General features: G+C 33.2%; 1 protein-coding gene across 1 annotated transcript in view; it reads right to left on the bottom strand.

Annotated features, from left to right (window-relative positions):
* The window catches only part of LOC118189124 (serine/threonine-protein kinase ICK-like), a 56,831-nt gene that overhangs the window by 12,015 nt on the left and 26,215 nt on the right, over positions 1 to 18,601 (bottom strand). Inside the window, exons 5-7 of the mRNA XM_035359666.2 lie at positions 16,666 to 16,878; positions 11,125 to 11,296; positions 3,451 to 3,618 (exon numbers count right to left, since the gene is read on the bottom strand). Coding sequence (XP_035215557.1) covers positions 3,451 to 3,618; positions 11,125 to 11,296; positions 16,666 to 16,878 — 553 coding nt within the window. The remainder of the gene's footprint in view (positions 1 to 3,450; positions 3,619 to 11,124; positions 11,297 to 16,665; positions 16,879 to 18,601) is intronic.

Genomic DNA, 18,601 nt, shown 5'->3' with positions numbered 1-18,601 from the left:
GGGATTGATAAGGATTGAATTTTTACCATCGAATTCTACAGGTGTTATCCAGCCTATGGACCAAGGGATCATCAGAAGTTTTAAATCAAACTTTTGTGCGCACTTGATGATTTCGATGCTTCTCGATAGAGAAGAACAAATCGGAACAATCTCAAATGCTAATGTAACCGTACTCGAAGCGATACGTTAAATAAACGATGCATGGGGAAACGTTACATCAACATACATTCCCAACTGCTCCGTAAGGTTGGATTGGACATTTCTCAAGACGGGCAAATCGCTGAGGAAGAAGAAGCCAGACGCCTTAGAATATTTCGAAATGAGTAGAGAAGAATTTGAAAATTATGTGTCTGTTGACGCCAATATTATCATTTCCGAAATAACTATTCCCGAGAATACTGTAGCTGAAATTCAAGCAGATGAAAAAAAAACAATGAAAGCTGCAATGATAACGAGAGTGTGAAGAATTTCAAGATGAGTCATCCCCAACATATTCAATGGTTTTTGAGTGCGTAAAAGAACTTAAAATTTTTTCGAAGCCAGCAAATGCAAATGATGATATTTCTCGGGCAATGAGTCTTCTCCTAAGAACAGTAACACAAGAAAGACACAATAAGGTAGTTCAAAGCAAATTAACAAACTTCTTTTATACTATACAGAAATAAAAAAAATGAATAAAGCATTTATAATATAGTAAGCATGTATAAATTTTTATGATTTTTTTCATGAACCCGTTTCTTACAAGAACTCTGTTTAAACGAGCAAATATCGCGGTCATTTTACGGTCGTTATAAGCGAGTTCAACTACTGTACATACATATGTCTTAGCTGCTTGAAGAATAGGTAACTGTCCCCGATACTTTCAAAATGCATACGACATTTCTTTAGTATTAACGGCAATCTAAGATTGGTTTTTGCTTATATGTAAAGTTCAAATGCTTCTCGTATATCTATTAATGATAAGAGTGTTGTAAGTGAAATACCCGACATCGATGGTGATGCTTGAAAAGTCAGTGTATAAGAGGAAGCAACATGCCTCACTGATCAAAATAACTGCAATCGACATCAGTACATATTTTTAATGAAAAGCAGAATCGGTATCATAAGCGTGTATTAACTTCTTTACTCAGTCATTACCAGAATGTATATAAGCTCTCTCAGATTCTATTTACAGTGTCAACGACTAGCGCAGAAGTCATGAACACGCTATTGATTTTATTAGTATTGTTCATACATTATAACAACAGAAAAAATTCAAGTGAGAAGGAATGCATGTGACTGCTAACGATCATGAATTTGCATCATGATCTGACAGATATGGTGTGTGATACTGTTTGTTCTAATTTTATTCAAAAACCACGGAAATATCATATTTTCTACACTTTTTTACACTCTCCAATTGAGGTTTAACAGAAAAAATTGACTACAAGAAATTATCTTTCACATATATATATCAAAATGAAACAAATAGATTAAACAATCTTTTCCATTTTACTAATCGTTGCTAGGTGTCAGGACACCATTCAGTTGTGACCATTCAACTTCTGTTCAGCCATCTGCTTTAACTGGTAAAGATCCGAATCAAAGATTAATGGCTGAAGGGTAATGACCATGTTCATTTATTCATACAGAAGATTCGTCATCAGCTGACATATTTTGTCACTAAATGGCATATGGTTGACTAGACAGTTCTTTTTCCTTCTTGAATATTGTTTTTATATTATTTGAGCCTCAAACGCTGATTATTCGAATTTAAGCTTAAAAAAGTGGCAATTCGTAAGTCTCAAATAATTTCCGTAACTAATTTCAGTTTTACTTTCTCTATCCAGTTTTAGGGTAGTTATTACACTCGCAACATAGAATATTCTTAGGATTTCGTGTTTAAGTTGCATCGTTTTGAAATACACTGAAGACATCCTCAGTACCTTGATTCTCAGACGTCCTCAGAATATCCCGTTTAAATCATTGTGCCCCAAGATATCCGAATATGTTCGTAAAATGTTGATTCTCAGTCAGCTTGAAGATTTCGTCATTTAACATCTTGAGGATATTCGTACATCGTTCTTTTTCTACATTTTCAGTCGTCCTCACAAATTTTCCTTATGCTTTCGGCTAGAGGGGCACCTACTGAGGATGTCCTGTGGATTTATAGAATGTGACATTTGTGTTTAGATGAATATTTTTTTGGATATCCCGAGGATGTGGCAAGTAGGACTTTAATCTTCGCAACAAATCGTGCACTGTCAGAAGGACACTGGCGTAGCTAGGGTGGTGCAAGGGGGGCATATGTCCCCGGGCGCAGCATCCAAGGGGCGTTAAATTGATGCTACGAAATTTTTTAATGAACTGTTTTCCATTCTTGGCACACAGAAAGGGGCGCAAATTATTCAGTTGTCCCCTGGCGCTGGAAACTCTAGCTACGCCTCTGCAGAAGGACCTAAGGAGAATGCTCTGGAGATATACTGAGATATGACATCAAGCACACAGAAATATGTATTTAGAAAGTGAGGGGGATATTCTGGGTTGTGTGGATCTTGTAAGCAAAAACCTCAGGATATCTCGAGAAGGTTTTTACAATATGGGCTTAAAACTGCTGATATAATTGGTAAAATTTAGGCATAGCTTTGATAAATTTCATATTGCAAACTGTAAAAATTTTACCTGCAACTGAGGCTGGACCTTTAAATCTCTGAACAAATGAACTCGCTTTGGAAGCCTCTAATTAATAAATCAATAGCTCATATTTCCTAATTGGGGAAAAAGAAGATTGAGATTTAGACTTTAAGCAAATTCTGCTTGAACTTTTTAAAGTTTTATCGCGATCGGACTGGGTACGTTCTTTAAAGCACCGTCTATGCTCCTACTTGATGTATGCCATTTATCCTGCAGTATAATTCAACTTCAGAATGGCACAGAAACGTAATATTCCGAACTCGGCCATTTGAGCTACATCAAGGTAAGATAATATGATCAGTTAGACTTTAAATAAAGGATTCAATAAATCAAAATACTTCAGGTTAGTCCGTACTTCTCCCCAAAAGTAGTCGTTAACGGACTTTGCATGAACTAATCTTTATTTTGTAGAGACATTACGTATTTTTTTGGAAGCAGGCAAGATGAAAAATTAGCAATGTCTTCGCCAGGAATCGAACCGCGGACCTCTCAATTACACGCTGAGCGTGCAGACCACTACACCACGAAGGCTCAAGAAGGCGGAAGAAATACCTTATAATTTTAGATGCAGTTACTTATAATAATATATTTAACTTTTAATAATGCTATAACGTAATTATTAATAATGTTTTAATGTAATTAGTTTTTGACTATTTTCACTTTCCTTTATAAGAGCAATTGAAGAATTTACGTTGTTTCCAAACTCTAACGAAACTTTTAGAAGGAGTATACTACACAGATTTTGCTTTCATTAAAACAACGAAAATAGACTGATACCAAGTAAGCTGTTGGTCGAAGACTTGGATTCCATTTCAGCAAGTCCTCCAAAAGTGTGAGGCCTTCTATGCTGACGCTGGGTACTATATCTGCCAAGGAGAGTCGGGAAAACTTGGGGAAATGGAAGTTCATTTGAGCCGCTAGTCGGTAACCTTCAGGCCATTCACGCTGTAATAAAAATACTGTAAATATAAATTAAATCATACTACAACAGAATTTTGAAAAAAAGTTTGGAAAAAGTTATACAATTTACGCTATTAGATAAAAACAACAGATAGAAAATAACATTTACTTCACACACATTTAGAAAACAACACTTAATTAAAAGTAACTTTTTTTTTTCAATGCGCATGAACTATTTCGGCTCAGTGTCATTAAATTAATTTTGTTATCACCAAGCTGAAGGTCCTTTCAGATGCAAAATAATTTTCTCGAATTCACTAAGAGCACGTGGAACCTCTGCTCTTTTTTTATACAGCTAAGTTCGAATTACATGCGAGATGAAGAATTGTACAGATTTTTTCATTTTTAACAAGATGGCCGCTTTTGTTTGGTGTGAGGAATGGAGCTGCATACAGTCTACCCTATTAAGATGAAACAACTACAACAAATTTATACATGTTGTTGGCAACCGCCGTGGATTCCCCTAGCGCATGCGCATGATAAGCAAGTTCTCTGCTGCGTAATACTTATACTTAGTTAATACGCAGTTAGCCAAAATCAACGGTGAGTATTGCATGTAAGCGAGAAGTGCAAAGCGCTGTGTCATATCATGTTTCTACTCTGCTGTTCAACGTCTTCATAGTTTAAATAAATGTTTGTCATGTATATGGAAGATGTCATTTTATTCTTCACATATTAAGAATTACAAAAATTCATAATTTAAGGAATCCTTTTTATTAATATTTTATTACATAGACACCATATCTAAAGACATAGCAAAAATAAAGTTAATAATCTGCAGATTCTGCTTTTGTTAGGTATTAACAATTGAAGCTGAAAGTATTCCGTGAAACAAAAAGTAGATTTCCCTTTGCGGAAGGAAGTAACGCCTAAAGATGATACACTATTTCTCTATTTCTTGAAATATACTGAATTGTGATAACATTAAAGCTAAATGTCTGCCAAATATTAATTTTTCAGCTAGTGTGTTAGTTTTACACCTGTTTCAAAAACATTAGTTTGGCACTCTTTTTAGATTAATACTTGCAGTCGAATCTCCATTAACAAAAAATCGCCTTTTCACTGGACACTGGAAGTTAGGAGACCAATACTTCACAATTATACACTTCCATTTAACGGACACCCCTTGATAACGCCTTAGTCCTGTCAGTGTCCAATACAATGCAACCTTCCGTTCGCTTATTGTTTAGAAATACAATCCAGCCTTCCGTTCGATTGTATTTGCAAAATTTAAATATCCTTGTTTTACTTAAACTTTTTAGTCCGTTAAAAATAGATAGAAATATTGAAAGTTACTAGATAAATACAAAATTGAAAATAAAAATCTATCAAATTAAGGTAGTGGCAAAGCAAATGAGGGCTATCTTTCTAACAGAAGGATGCCTTCGCAAGAGGCTTTCTAAAGGAAATTAGTTCGTATTTTAATTACACGGAAGAAAAACCACAGAAAGCACCCCGACAGCCAGCCTATTCACCTGAGTTCGAACCTAAGTCGAACTACCAGTATTCAGAGGTCTTAATCACTCGCCTGCTGGTGGGACTTAGCCAATAAAGATATACTTTTAGACATAAGTTTTCGTAAGAACTCATATATCTAGAAAATATTTTAGAACATTCTGTAATCTAATAAAAATCCAGCACATCTTAAAAAATGGTGCTCTTGATATGTGATTGGTATTTACGTATTAGCGTAACCCCCTCGGCGTAATATGATGATCTTTTTTTTTATCACAAATTATTTGAATTAGTATTTATTCCGAAATATTTTAAAACATATTATGATATAATGTTTATGTTTTTCTATATGTTTGAATGAGTGTTCATTCCGAAATGCTTTACAACCTATTATAATAGATTATATATATATGTAAAATATTAAAAAAAAATAGGATGGCTTTGCTCTTTGCGAACCAGCAACCTTTAATTAATTTTCTGCAATTCAGGATCTTCCCCTAAACCAGTACCTTCTAGAACATTCGCACTTATTACATAACCTCCTCATATAAATGCTACGTCATAAGGTTTTCTGTTACATAACCTTTCATATAAATGCTGCGTCATAAGTTCTCCTAGACAGATGCCTTCTCGCCTTCGTCCTCCTAACGCTTTCGCTATGCTCCTCTTTCGTTGTTAGAACGTATTAAAGTTTAAAGTCTGTCGTATCTAATAGTTCAACTGAATAAGTTATTTGATTAACTCCATCTGGAAAAAGTCATCTGCTCTAAATTAAAATAAAGATATGCTTGCTGTTAAAAGTGAAAAGTCCTGAGTCGTCATTTTGCTCCGTGGTGCATGTGTTGGAATAACTGAAAACATTACATACACGTAAATTATCTCCATTTTCAGGACCTTATTAAATTTTAAAACAATATTCTGAAGTTACTTATGAAATAGATAAACCTAATCCTTTAACTAAAAAGAAATCAGAAATTATTCATTCAACTAGATTAAGACCTTTTAAACCAGCAAGTGAGTTTAAGTTAACTGTCAGAAATAGTAGAATTCCTATCTCTGTTCAAAATTAAAATTAATTTTTTCAAAATTCTCTTTTAAACATTTTCCTGATTATGACTTTTAATACCTGATTTAAACTTGAACCCTAACTATGACAAGTTATTTTCCCGATAATGACAAATTATTCTCCCGATCTTGACCATTTATATTTTTCACATAATTTGAATTATTTTGTAGCAAAAATTTTCTTCTTATTGTAGGATAATATTTGTTTCTAATTTAAAAAATTATAAAAAGACTTTAACTTGATTATACAAGTTGTCTGTCTTATAATTTTGATTTTATATGATCTTTTATTTTTCTGAAACCACTTTGAGGTAATGTACAATGCCAAAAGCCAGTTACCTTGCATCAGGCAACGGAGGGTTTTCGATATTTGTACCTAGCACCTCCCAAACATCAGCAAGTAATCACGCTGATCTGTTGGCGAGGACATGCCATAGTTTTAAAGTCAAAGTGTTCATGTTCTAGTGTATAATTGTATTATTTATATTGAATTGTTTTTTGAATAATTATAATATTTTGTATTGAAGTGTAAAATATGTCAATCTTTAATTGCCTACGATGAGAGGAAAGAATGCACATAATATATATTATTCATAAATTGTATAATCTATTTCTTTTCTAAGTTTTATCTAGAGGAAGAAAAATTTAAAATATTTTCTAATCAAAGCTTACTATTATGAAAAGATATTCAGCGAAAATAAATGCATCATATTTGTGAACTATCAACGTGCATCATATTTGTGGACTATCTGGCATTTCGAGATTTTACCAGATATTTTCATTCTATTTGAACTCTTTTTATGAAAAGGACATTCAAAAACCAAAATAGACATTTTTAACAAAATTGAGGACTTTTGTAATTATAACTTATTTATTTATTAGTATTCCATATTTATTATGTTATAGTTTTAAAATTTATCATATATTGTATATTTATTTATAACTCATAGTTTTAATGTTCAAAATTTCATATGCTATAAAGTCAAAATTTTATATGAGAAAGTCATGCACTATGATAGGCCATAGTTAAATCTTGTACGCTATGTCCTGGATGTTTTCATGTCTTTTCTCATATTTTTGCTTTACTCCTGTACTCATGCTTTTCTCACCCGTCCTCTCCTTTTGACGGGGGGGGAAGATATAAAATATAAAAAAAATACGATGGCTTTGCTCTTTGCGAACCAGCAACCTTTAATTAATTTTCTGCAATTCAGGATCGTCCCCTAAACCAGTACCTTCTAGAACATTCGCACTTATTACATAACCTCCTCATATAAATGCTACGTCATAAGGTTTTCTGTTACATAACCTTTCATATAAATGCTGCGTCATAAGTTCTCCTACACAGATGCCTTCTCGCCTTCGTCCTGCTAACGCTTCCGCTATGCTCCTCTTTCTTTGTTAGAACGTTATGACGTATTAAAGTTTAAAGTCAGTCGTATCTAATAGTTCAATTATTGAATAAGTTATTTGATTAACTCCACCTGGAAAAAGTCATCTGCTCTAAATTAAAATAAAGATATGCTTGCTGTTAAAAGTGAAAAGTCCTGAGTCGTCATTTTTCTCCGTGGTGCATGTGTTGGAATAACTGAAAACATTACATATATATATGTGTGTGATATTTTGGCAGTCGGGCACATGAATGAAGCTTGGCATCAAAATCCGAACATGGCTGAGTGGCTTACAGGAGAATCACGGCACAGAAGAAATTAGCTTTAATCGCACATCTTTATTCAATTAAAATGACAGATCACTATTCTTTAAATTCTCCAGAATTACATATCCAATAATGATTTAAATTAAAAGAAGGTTAAGGTTAAGCTTTCGATGTCATAACTATTCTAACAAAGGGAAGAAGAAGGGACAGAGCAGCGTAAGGTCTTATAGCAGCGATGGCAGGTAGCATTCTGACGAAAAATGGTGCGAACTCTGCATTTATAGTAGCGATTACATAACATGCCAGAATGTTCTCGAAAGTACTTCTAGGAGGATGATCCTGAAACTGCGGAAAGTTAATTACAGGTTATTTGTTCTCCTAGAGCAAATCTATCGTATTTTTTATATTTTACATCTCCCCCTCCCCCCCCTCAAAACGAGAGGCCGGGAGTGCAAAGTACATTAGGGAAGCAAGAAAAATTTAGAGTATCAGGAAAGACATGAAGAAAAACATCCAGGACATAGCTTACAGGCTTTAACTATGCCCTATCATAACTCATGATCTTTCCCATATAATTAGCAAATGCTTAATTATATAATTTTTACAATAGAACCTATGATTTATTAATAAACATATAATTTATAAGTAAACATCCAATTTAGAACTATAAGATAATAATATATTTAATAATACTAAATAATAAATTCGAATCATAAAAGTCCTCAATTTTCTTCAAAATGTCTATTGAAAAGTGCAATTTTTGTTTTTAAGTCCTTTCATAAAAAATAGTTGAAGCTGAATGAAAATACTGGTTAAAGTCTCTTGATGCCAGTAAGTCCACAAGATAAAAATAAGTACACAAATGTTATACACGTTTTCAATGAAGTTGGTTCCATAGTAAGTTTTGAATAGCAGATTTTGAAATTTCTTTTATATAAAACTTAGAAGATAGACAATTTATTCGTAATGTATTACTTGCATTCATTCTTCTCATCCTAGGTAATTAACAATACATTGACATGTTTTAAAGGAATATAAAACTTCAATACAAAACATTATGATATACTACTTTAAGAAAACAATTCAATATAAATCTCTAATAATATGCTGCAATATTTAATAAGACAATAATACCTTGAATTAAATCCAATAAATCAGCGTGCCTAATTTGCTGATGGTTGCGGGGTGCTTAAGCACAAAATATCAAAATTCCTCCGTTGCCTAATAAAAGATAACTGGTTTTTGGCATTGTACATTTTATCAAAGTGTTTTGTACAAATACAAAATCCTACAAAATTAAAATTTAAGCCAAATAACTTATGTGATCAAGTTAAAGTCTTTTTTAGAATTTTGGAAACTAGAAATGAATATTACCCTACAACAAGAAGAAAAAAAGAAAATTTTGTTGTAGAAGCATGTAGGAAAGAGGAATAAAGGAAATTTTTATTTTCTAAAATTACGCGAAATATATGTGTTTCTGTGTGTGTGGTAGCACTTTTGTGCTGAACTATGGTCAGAGGATCGTGGCTGGTATGGAAAGTATGCAAAAAACCAAGCCAGTTTCTTAACCATAGTTGATTCTTCTAACAATAAAATAAAAAAAGATAAAATTTTGAGGGGGGTGTTAGGAGTATTACCTAGGGGGGCATCGGGCGTGTGCTATCACTTGGCGGTTGTTTTAAAAATATATTTAAAATATCGTTTCCTTTAGTAATATTGCAACAAGAATATTTCTTTTCTGCAATAATTTTATCGAAAATTTTTATATTGTATGCAAATTTTAAATTGATTTTAATAGAAAATAAATAAATAAATCTGAAAGCTTTCAGAGTTTACATTACGCACAAAGGAGATTTTTTTTAACGTTTTGTGTGTTACCTTTATTTATTAAATATCATGTTCTTCGCACTAAAACCATAAAATTCAATTGAACAGCAATATCATAAAATAATTTTAAAATGAGCATATCTTTAGAATTTCCGGTACACAGTCTCGCGCGCTTTGTTAATCAAAAATTCATTAAAGGTTTTACAAAATATGAAATAGATAATAAAAAAAATTCAAAATTTGGACTTCCAGATGCCCATATTCGGGTGGAAACGTATGCTATTCAAAATTTGATGGCTCTAGGTACCGTCGTTTTATCACAATGTGAGAAACATACATCCATTAATGCAGATTCTTCATTATCGAATTTCTTTAAATATAATACAGAATGATAATATTTGGTAGCAACAATTTGAAAAGTGAATCAACGTTTATAGTGAATCGACGCAAAATGCCAACGAAACTTAATAGTCCTTCTAGGTAAATTGCCACTTTGGACTAAAAATATCAGTATCGATCTATAAAAACCTTTAAAACATGTAACACAACATAAAGAACTCATATAAAAATGGTGACATTGTTTTAAAATGGAAAACTGTTATGTTGGCTGAAGAACTATTATAAGCATAGTTGCCAGAGTTTATGACATTAGAAAATTTGGCAACTTCTTCTAAGGTGGTTGCACTAAACATGTAAGTGCTATATATTTATCATTCCTTTTTTCTATCCTTCCTTTGCAACGGCTAAAGTTGAAAGAGGTTTATTCTATTACTATAATAGAAATCAAATCTCAGTTTTCGGATAAGCAAAAAGTATGCTTGCTTGAGTAAAACTAAGACTGTGGAATTGTGAACTAATTAATAGTTATTGGTTAGTTAAGGCTCTAATTAAAGTAGCTCTTAGATTGTATTCCCTAAGAAATATTTAAATTTTAAATGTAGGATTTGATCTAGTCTAATTTCGAGTTCAGTTTTTTTTTAATGCTTGCTTCGACTTCGTAAATTATAAAAGTCAAAACATATCCCAAGACAATGTCATTTCTTTGTAAGAAGAAATTTAATTTATGACTTTTTTACGACATGAATAATTCATGCTATTGAGCCAACAAACATTCATATCTCTAGAAGATCATGATTAAATTTCATTGTGAAATTCTGAGTAAACTAAGTCAGGAAGAATAAAGTTTCCATTCGAAAATTCGTAAATCGGTATAATATGTAAACAACCAGAGGCTACAAACAATGATCATTAAAAATATTTAACCATAACATTTACAAAAAAATTGCCTAAAATTTGCGAGATAAAATTTAGTTTTCTTAAAATTCATAACGAAATGAAGCTTATTTACCATGACAACATTGGCTCAAAGTGTCGGTTTAGCAACAATAATTCAGTTTTGTCTGCTTCGTTATAAACAAAAATTTGCCTAAAACCTGTATTTGATCTAACAATAAAGTAAAGGATATTTCGGTAAATAAAATTCTTACCCTGTCTGGAGTACCCAAAACAGATGATATGCGGAAAATCTGATCAATTTCACTCCTTCCAGGGAATAATGGTCGCAAGTTGTATAGCTCGGCCATAATGCAGCCAAGAGCCCAGAGATCTATAGGCGAGTTGTAGTTTGTTGATCTCAGCAGAATTTCGGGAGCTCTATACCTACAAATTCCAAATAAAAAGCTACTTAAACTATGTCAAAGTATTCCCCAAAAATTGTTTACCACTTGGAATGATCATAAAATTTGTTTATTAATATAGGCTTAATTTTCAAATTTTAAAATAATTTACGGTTATGAATAATTTTTTCTCTCTTTCAGTTTTCTCTCTTATTTTTAAAGGCAGTCTTATCGCTTCAAGCATTTTTGTAGGAACTATTTATTTTCTGCATATCCTGCGAATACCTGCAGATTGCAAGCTTTATTCCGGATTATATTTACTGATAGTATGGACTGTAAATGTTCCAAAGAAAACGTTTTAAAACGCGATGGTCATGCAATTTTGAATTCCCTATTTCGCGATTTTCTTCAACTCCATATTCCAATCAACTTTCCTTCTGGGACTCGTTGATGTCCGCAATTTTCTAGGACATTTCGGAGGACATTATGAACAGTGCCATTTGCTTGAGATCTATTTGAAACTCTCTTCTGAACTAGCTTTGCATTTTAACTGCATTTTCTAACTTATAGTACCATTTCAAGATAAATGTTATTTGTTTAAAGTCTATTATTTGAAAATTATTTTATATTAAAATTAATATAAAATTAATATTAAAATTAAATTAAAATTAGTTATCAGCTTCTGAATTGCATGCATGTTTTGTGATATCTTATATATCGACGACTTTAATTTAAAGCACAATTTCCGCTTTTCTAAACCCTTTTCAAAAATTCAAGATCTTATATGTAATGGGATGTCATATTTGGATCTATACAATATTATACAGATCTTCTTCAACTGTAATTTACTCGCTTCTTAAAAACGTGGTTTGATTTGTTTGCTGTAGTATCCTTACATATATTAATAGCCTCGAAAGATTTGCTTTCTTTCGAATGCAGAGTTTTGCTTCTTGGAACTAAATCTCCTGTTTTGCCATTTTATCCTTAATATCAGGTTTTGGAAATAAATACTTGAATTAAAAGGATGTAGATCCATTTGAAGTTTTTTTAATAGTCACTAATTATATTTCCCTGCATTATAAATAATTCCTGGCTGGCAAGAATTTTCAGAACGAAGGGGAAGTGAAAATAATGGTTCAGGTTATGCTCTCAGGCGGCGCCTTTCATGGCACGAGTCTATAAAAATGTCTTTCTCTCTGTGAAAAATGCTTCAATAATGACGAAAACTGAATGAAAAAGTAACTGGAATATACCGGCTTCTTATAAGAAAATACAAATTTTGTATTTACTTAAAGCACACACAAAAAAAAAGTAAAATTAATTAATTAAAAAATTAATTGTAAAAAAATTAATCGGAATTTTCCACTGAAATGTTTAAAAAAATCTGAAAGCTTTCAGATTTTAAATTGCGTTCAAAGGGGCGTTTTTTTAACGTTTTGTGTGTTACCTTTATTTATTAAATATCATGTTCTACGTACTCAAACTATAAAATTCAATTCAACAGCCATATCGCAAGTTAATTTTAAAATGAGCATATTTTTCGAATTTCCAATACAGAGTCTCGCGCGCTGCAGATAAAAATGTATTTTTTTCGTACAGTGTTGCCATTGCTCGCTTTGATATCGTTTAGGTTTTTAATCAAAAATTTTTTGAAGTGTTACAAAATATGAAATCGATAATAAAAAAAATTTCAAATTCAAATTAGGGATTACACATGCCTATATTTTATGGAAGATTACGTTATTAAAATTTTGATGGCTCTAGGTACCGTTGTTTTATCACAATGCAAGAAACATACATACATTTATGCAGATTCTTCACTATTTAATTTCTTCAAATATAGACAGAGCGATCATGTATGGTGACAACGATTTGAAAAGTGATACAGCCTTTTAAAGTTTTCGACGCAAAATTCGAAAACGAAATTAATAGTCCTTCAGGACAAATTGCTCCTTTGAAATGGAAAATAAAAAAAAAAAAAAACACCCCTGCAATATAATTTTTTTAACCAAACTTCACTCGATCAAAACCCTGAATCAAAACTCAAACCTAACTGGAGTTATGTAGAATCTAAGTAATATACCTTAATTATAAAACGGCCTTCAGTTAAAAATATCTAACATATAATCCATTAATGAACTAAATGCATGAAATCGCTTTCTTAGTAACATTTATTTCCCAATTTGCTATTTTTGGTTATGATACACTAAAGATCACTTGCCTTCATTGTGAAATAATATTTATCTCGAAAGAATAAAACAACTAAAAGTAATGAAGATTAAAAAAAATGTTGGTGACTGATTAGAGAATTTTTGGTTAAGTGAAGTTTGGTTGAAAGAATATAATGCAGGCTTTTTTTTTTTTTTTTTTTTTTTTTTTTTTTGGTACTTTGAGTAAATACAAAATTTGTATTTTATTATAAGAAGCCGGTATACTCTAACTACTGAAAGATAAATTCTAATGTTTGATGATCCCATATAACCTTTTCTATAAGATCATTCTTGCTACTTCTTCCTCATCAATGATATACTAGCACGCAATAATATGATTTGAGACATTAGTGACCTGTGATTTCGAAAATGATAGATGAAACACGCAATAAGCTATTTTGTTTGCTAACGTTTACCAAAAGCTATAAGAAAGCGTGTTAAGTGCATAACAGAAAATTATTAATAGATTAAAATATAATAAATATTGTAGCTTTATAAGTATATCTAATTAAATATTTCTTATTACAAGAAATTCTGATTTAAAATATTTTATATCAAATATTATAGGCATGAATGAATTAATATATTGAAATGTATAAATTATTAATACACACCTAATCAGTAGCGTTGTTCCATTTTGCTTCAAATACATCAACTGTATGCCTTAGCAGTGATTCAACGAAGTGCATAAAATCAAGCTAGTTGCATTTTCTTCTCGCTTCCTCCAAGTGTATATCTCAAATCCTTCGCAGAATGTGGCGGTAAGTCCAGTGCTTTCTGTTAGGAGCATTCCAGCACGTTACAGAAATTCTCTATCAGATTGAAATCTGTTGACATGAGCACCACATGGATATTATATACTTAGCGGAATGCGATAAATCCTGTGCCTGCTACGAGCAATGTGGCAGGGCAGTATCAAGTTCAGAGATGGCACCATTCTCCTCGAAGAAACTACGTTATGATTCTCTTCAAGGGATTGGCGGATCCAAAAAACGTCCAAGCAAATGCTCCTTAGAGTATTTTACTAGTACCAGCTGTTAGCAGAACATCATTCTGGCACGGCAGGTCCCTTGTCTCGCAAGGTTTCCTCCGTACACGTGCTATATAATGCAGTTGAAATCTCAATTCGTTTGGCCAGATAACACTTTTCCAGTCGTCTACAGTTCAGTAGCGAAGAAATTTTGCACACTGCAGCCTCATAATTCTGTGTCTTGAGCCAGCAGCGGGAAATGATGAGTATATAGGCTGTCAAATCCAACTTTCGCTATGTGTCGATAAATAGTCTTTTTGTACAAGCATATAAAAGCAGCTGCCATTAAATTCTGCAATGATATGTTTCAAAAAAGTTATCGCCTTGAGTTATACAGGACCGATTTTTTTCGCTCATGCTCTATCGCCAGTTTTCTAACAGGTTCCTTACAATTAATCTAAGTTTTGCGAAATTTCCCATAGTGTTGTAAACATTTTTGCTTTTGTGTTGAGTGTAAAAGTTTAACAGTTTACATTTGAATTCTAATATTAGCCCTGCGAGCGTCGACAATTTTTCTGTAATCGAATTCATTCAGATCGATATGATATACGACAACTATTTCTTACATTATAAAGATAACTAGGTATTTTATTTTGAAGAAGGAGAGGTGAAAAATGTGCTTTGCCCTCATTGGGCTTCGACCGGATCTTCCGACTCCTACCAGGGTGTGCTTTCTAATTACATTACGAAGACACGCGGGAAGGAGGGAGGAGATACCTTATATACGCCTTCTCTTAAAGGACGATTGGGGAAGACCAGACCTTGTCGCCAAATTCTGGGATGACAAATTTAAGTCCACCACATTTTTTTTATTAGGCCCCCATTTGTATAGACCATTAGGCAGTTTATTTCGCAGCAGAAGAAATGAAAAATGTGTAATGTCCTCGTCGGATTCGAACTCCGGATCTTGCAATTGCTACCCGAACGTGCTTTCCAGTTACACCACAAAGGCACGCAATAAGGAGGGAGATGGTATCTTACAACCTGCATGTAAGAAGCTTTGATATGTATGACACTCAGAAAATTCTTTCGACAATCCATTTTAAGATACATTCGTGCTTATTTACATGCTTCCACCAAAGATGTATATAACAATTTGTCTTTTCACTGTATTTCTAATTATGAAAAAAATCGATTTTAGTGTCTGACGGACTTGAACGTTTAGCACCGCAAAGTCATCAATTTATAATATTGTTACGTTATTTTCTTCCATCACGTTCGTACAGGGTTCGTAGATTTGGAGTGAATAACGACGACACTGGACGAAGTATCGAAACACACTTTATTTATCAATATTAATCAAGACAGCTCCAAAACACTTTTATAGTCGTCGAAGATCTACTATAAACACGGTGGAACAATCAGCGACACAGCCTTCCCACTAACAGGCAATAACGGTGGAGACAGCTACCTGCAAAGCAACCAACTCTGCTTTCCGGAGTACAGCTCTCGACTCTGCTTGGTCGTTCTCGGAACTCCACGTACTCTCGTGACTCTCCATGCTACAACTCGCGATGCACTCGACGACACAAGAGCACAGCTCCCGACTCTTCGGTTCAGTCGTTCCCGGAGCTCAACACGCTCTCTCGACGATGCACGAACCGCGATACACTAACAGACTCCTTCGATGCACTCGACGACCCACTCGGCACTCGCTCCCCGGCTGACTACTCGATCGACTCCGCAGGGATTGACTCGCTAGACGAGACACACTCACTGAGACACTAACTCTCCGCGTACCAGCAGGGTTTATATAGCTTTCGACTTGTGTTCGAGAACATTCTGGGCTAAACCGGTAAGAATTCGTTCCAGAAGGTTCTCCAACCGTCCATGGTATATCGCCAATTTTGTCGCTAAATGGGCGATTTCTCGATAAATGTGGCAACCCTAACCTCCTTGATATTTTATGGCAACCCTTAAACTGCTTTGCGGGGAAGCCATCTCACCGCGCCTGAAAATTTCGTAACAATATATTTAAGGTATTAAGATGCAATCTAAAGGATTAGATTACATTTAACTCTTAGCTTTTACAGTGACTAATCTCCGTAAAACTTTTAACCAAAAAAAAAAAAAAAAAATCTCGATTTTTAGTTTATCAGATCTTAATGAGGAGAAACTACAATGTGCTTCATGCTTCACATGCATACAATCTAAGAAAAAGTTTTTTCTTACCATCTCGTTGAAACGTAATCGGTGTAGGGGGGTCTCGACCTTATCTCTCGAGCTAAGCCGAAGTCAGCGATTTTGATGAGGTCCGGTCCCATGCAGAGCACGTTCTCTGGCTTTAAATCTCGATGAAAGAAACCGTGCTTGTGCATGAATTGTAGTCCCTGAAGAATTTGGTACAGAATATTTTTGATTTCTGTTTCAGGAAATGGTCTATCCCTGTAAGTAATAGTTCAAATTATGTATAATTTTTAACAAGGCTTCCTGCGTTTCTTGCTTTTTAATATTATTTTCTTTCTTCTATGAACATTTAACTATTATAATCATGAATACACTGATTTAAGTTACAAAAATATGTACATAGCACTGTATCTGTAAACAGCACACTGCAGCAACTTAAAGATTTAGTGAAACTTCCTAAAGAGACAAACTTTGAAAGTGATGACTGCCTCTGAGAACATTATTAAATCACTAAATAATTAATGTCAGCGATTAATATTATATAAGGTAAGTAAAAAAGAATGATCTTTTTGAAAATGATGGTTATCAAAGAATTTCATTGGCATATGTTTACCTGTAATACATCAAATTTAACTTTAACTATCCTATTTCTTCTTGCCATTCCGTACAAAATCTTTTTGTCATGTGACATTCATCCAGTCTGTTGCACATTTCAGTCCACAAACATTGAAGCATATCCGATGTGAGTGATGCGATAGCATGTATAATGCAGTTTTGTATTCATCAAAATAGAATGGCAATAGTGGCACAAAATCAATATCTTTAATACATCCTCACAAAGGAAAGAGATGTGGCAAATATGAAGGCAGGTGTTATTTGCTGCTTTTAACTGCGATTAGATATGTGTGGCGCCCAAAACAGTTTTCACATGCGGCATCTGAAGCAAGTGACAAGAAACTTTGTTTAATTTGATGCACTAAAGTTTGATTTGATGAACCATAGGCAAATATGTTCCAATTTAATTGCATAATGTTTAACAGAATAATTCTTTTTCACTTATCCTACATGATAAAATAATACGCATCATAGATAGTGACGTTCTCTTAGTCGATCTCTTTTAGAGAAATTGAATGGAAGCCTAAATAACGTTATCAAAGAGATTTCATTATATTAGCAAAATATCTCCAAATTTGCAGAAAAATAAGGATATATAAAAACAGGTTAAGGATTAGGCGATAAAAAAATTTGCCAATTAGATACATTCAACTCTTTACACTGGTCTATTCTATTAGTAAAAAGTAAATATGGTTGAAAAACTCAGATTAACTAGAAACTGTTCAAATTTGTAGCACTAAGAAAATATTGATTTTATAATTTAGTAAGTACTTGCGATCTTTATTATTAATGTTGTTGTTGTTGAATTGATTATGATGAAACAGGAAAGATCTTTCTGCTTAAGGCAGGAATGCCTTCTTCGAAAACTCTATGAGGATGTAATTTTTGTCTCTTGATTAACGAAATGTCTCCAGCTTCATGTAATTTCCTAATACCTGATGTTCATATAATATTGGGAGTAGGCTAATGAAAGCAAAATAAACATAAAATCGTTAAATGTTACAGGGTATATACAAGAGATGGATAAAAAGTAACGGTAACACGTCAGTATTTTTTAAAAGACTTCTAAAACTTACTTCTTACTTTGTTAAAAGACTTACAAACTCTTAACTATCATCGCCTGCCACAATTACGATCTTCACCACATTTTTACTGGAAGGCACCGTACACCATCAGCAAGTCCACTTCCATTTCGTGACACGCAACAAACTTCCTAAAGCATGGATAATCGCCTCTCTGCTGTTGTAATAGATTCCTCGCTATGTTTCTTTAAATTTGTGAAAAGGATCCTAATAGCACGGACTCATATCATGGAATTCGTCACTAACAAATGTCTTCGCTTTCTTTTGAATGCTGAACGCATATG

Source organism: Stegodyphus dumicola, chromosome 9 (genome assembly GCF_044657685.1).
Source record: "Stegodyphus dumicola isolate Sdum_Otavi_A_Nest chromosome 9, ASM4465768v1".
Lineage (NCBI taxonomy): Eukaryota > Metazoa > Arthropoda > Arachnida > Araneae > Eresidae > Stegodyphus > Stegodyphus dumicola.
This window is presented reverse-complemented; position numbering and strand designations above follow the sequence as displayed.